Here is a 1946-nt window from a genome sequence, read left to right on the forward strand (position 1 = left end):
TCAGCTGCTGCGGCGGCGGCTGGGCGGCGGCTGCGAGGCGGCGTCCAGGAAGTCCGCGACCAGGTGGTACCCGCGCTCCGGCTGGACGTAGGGCACCTGATGAATTGGAGGGAAGTGTTGCTGAGGGCACGGGTGCTGCTGGCAATGGGACCTGGTGAGCGTTCGAGTGTGTTCCGATGCGTTCAAGTGCTCCCGGGTGTGTTCACGTGTGGCTGAGGATGTAGCAAATGGGGCCTGGCCTTGGATTGCAGGTGAGGTGTGACTGATTGGTCGCGGGCCAGTCTGGCTCCCAGACGGTTGAAGGTTGCTTCAAAAGTTTGGCAACTGGGTGCGCCTGCAGCTGCTGTTGCACCAACAACAACTTGCACATGCTGGCGCCATGGGTTGCAGGGTTCGGGGTTCAGGGGAAGACTGATTTCGAAGCTCGGCTGCAACAGCAGCGAGCGCTGGCTTGCAGGGGGTGGGTGAGGCAAGGTGGTGGGGAGATCGCCGGCGCGCGCGCCGCCAGGGCCGCCCTGCCCTCGGCCGCGCACCATGTGGCCGGCGTTGCGGACTGTGACAAAGGAGAGGCCCTCGTAATCGACGCGCCACCCGCCGATCTGCATAGGGTGCGGGTTGGGTGCTTTGAAAGTGGGTGTGGGTGCGTGGGGGTGTTGTTGGGTGCACAGGGGTGGGTTCAGCGCGTATGGTCCATGGTGCACGCCCCAGCCTCCCCAAAACGCAACCAGGAAGGTGCTTGGTGGGAGGAATAGTGCAACTGAGGCGGCAGCCATCGATTGCAGCTGTCTGCTGGATGCGGACTCCGCGAGGGTGACCGTCCGAGGGGCCAAGGCCGGGGGCAGGTGGTGTGTGTTTTGGGGGAGGGGGAGCGGTCTCATGCACACCTGGCCGGTCTGGCTCTGCCAGGCGCGCCAGGGGGTGTCCACCGGAAGTCCGAGGGACTTGATCCAGCGGCGGCTGCCCAGGACAGGGACGATGCCGTCAACGTCGCCCGAAAACACCCAGATCACTAGATCTGCGGTGTAAATTGGTTTGGTAGGTTTCAAGCGATCTGGATTTCCGACCCACAATTGCAGCTCTTTTGTATCAAGTTGTCAGCAGATTCAGCAGCCGTCCTGCTTTGTAAATCGCATCGCCAGGCAATCACATGGTTCGCCCAAGGACGGTGCATTGTCCTGGCAAGCTGCCGTGATTTGAACGGCTACACGCGAGAAGGTATCAAGCATGGAGGCATGTGGGTGGACAGGCGCGCGCGTGCATGTGTGTGTATGTGTGTGTGCCGTGTGTGTATGTGTGTGTGTGTGTGCATGCGCGCGTGCGTGTGTGTGTGTGTGTGTGTGTTTGTGTGTGTGCCGGAGTATGTACACGCATGTGTGCGTGTGTTGCGTGCTCACTGGCGTCGCGCAGCAGCTCCTTGTACACCGGGATCATGGACCCCAGGAGGTCATCCCGTGAGTAGGCTATGGCCTGGCTGCAGTCCTGCCAAGGCCCGGGCAGGGCGCCACTCTGGTTGGCGTGGAGCGCGGACTGCACCTGGGGGTGTGCGTGTGTGTGTGCAGTGATGGGAGGGGAGATCATGGGAGAGGGTGGGATGGGGTGTCAACATGGTATTGCGGCAGGGTACTTTGAAAGATGAGCGGAGGCTGATGTTTTTGAGGGGAGCGGGAAGAAGAAGGAGGGATCCGGGTCGTGTTTGGGGGGACAGGCGGAGAGGTTTGGTTGGGAAGGGTGGGCTATCGAAGGAGATTGCGAGTGTGGGGATGCGGGCCCCGACGGTGGTGACTTTGCTATCACTAGCCGCACACTGGCGTGCTGCCAGATCATTGCCCTCAGATCTGTCAGATCACTGAGATCACCTCGGGCTTGTTCATGTAGACCTCAACCTTGTTGTCGATGCAGGGGTCGTACCGCGGCACGCGCCCCGGGTGGGGGTAGCCATACCGCGC

The 1946-nt window shown here is 61.8% G+C and overlaps 1 protein-coding gene across 1 annotated transcript; it reads right to left on the bottom strand.

Annotated features, from left to right (window-relative positions):
• MNEG_11336 (hypothetical protein) lies at window positions 1-1871 on the bottom strand (the record flags this gene model as incomplete). Its single annotated transcript, XM_014040193.1, has 5 exons — window positions 1-96; window positions 534-599; window positions 885-1015; window positions 1395-1533; window positions 1857-1871. The coding sequence occupies 5 exons, from the start codon at window positions 1869-1871 to the stop codon at window positions 1-3; spliced, it is 447 nt and encodes a 148-aa protein (XP_013895647.1).
• Window positions 1872-1946: the final 75 nt, after the last annotated feature.

The sequence above is a fragment of the Monoraphidium neglectum genome, assembly GCF_000611645.1.
Source record: "Monoraphidium neglectum strain SAG 48.87 unplaced genomic scaffold scaffold02698, whole genome shotgun sequence".
Classification (NCBI taxonomy): Eukaryota; Viridiplantae; Chlorophyta; class Chlorophyceae; order Sphaeropleales; family Selenastraceae; genus Monoraphidium; species Monoraphidium neglectum.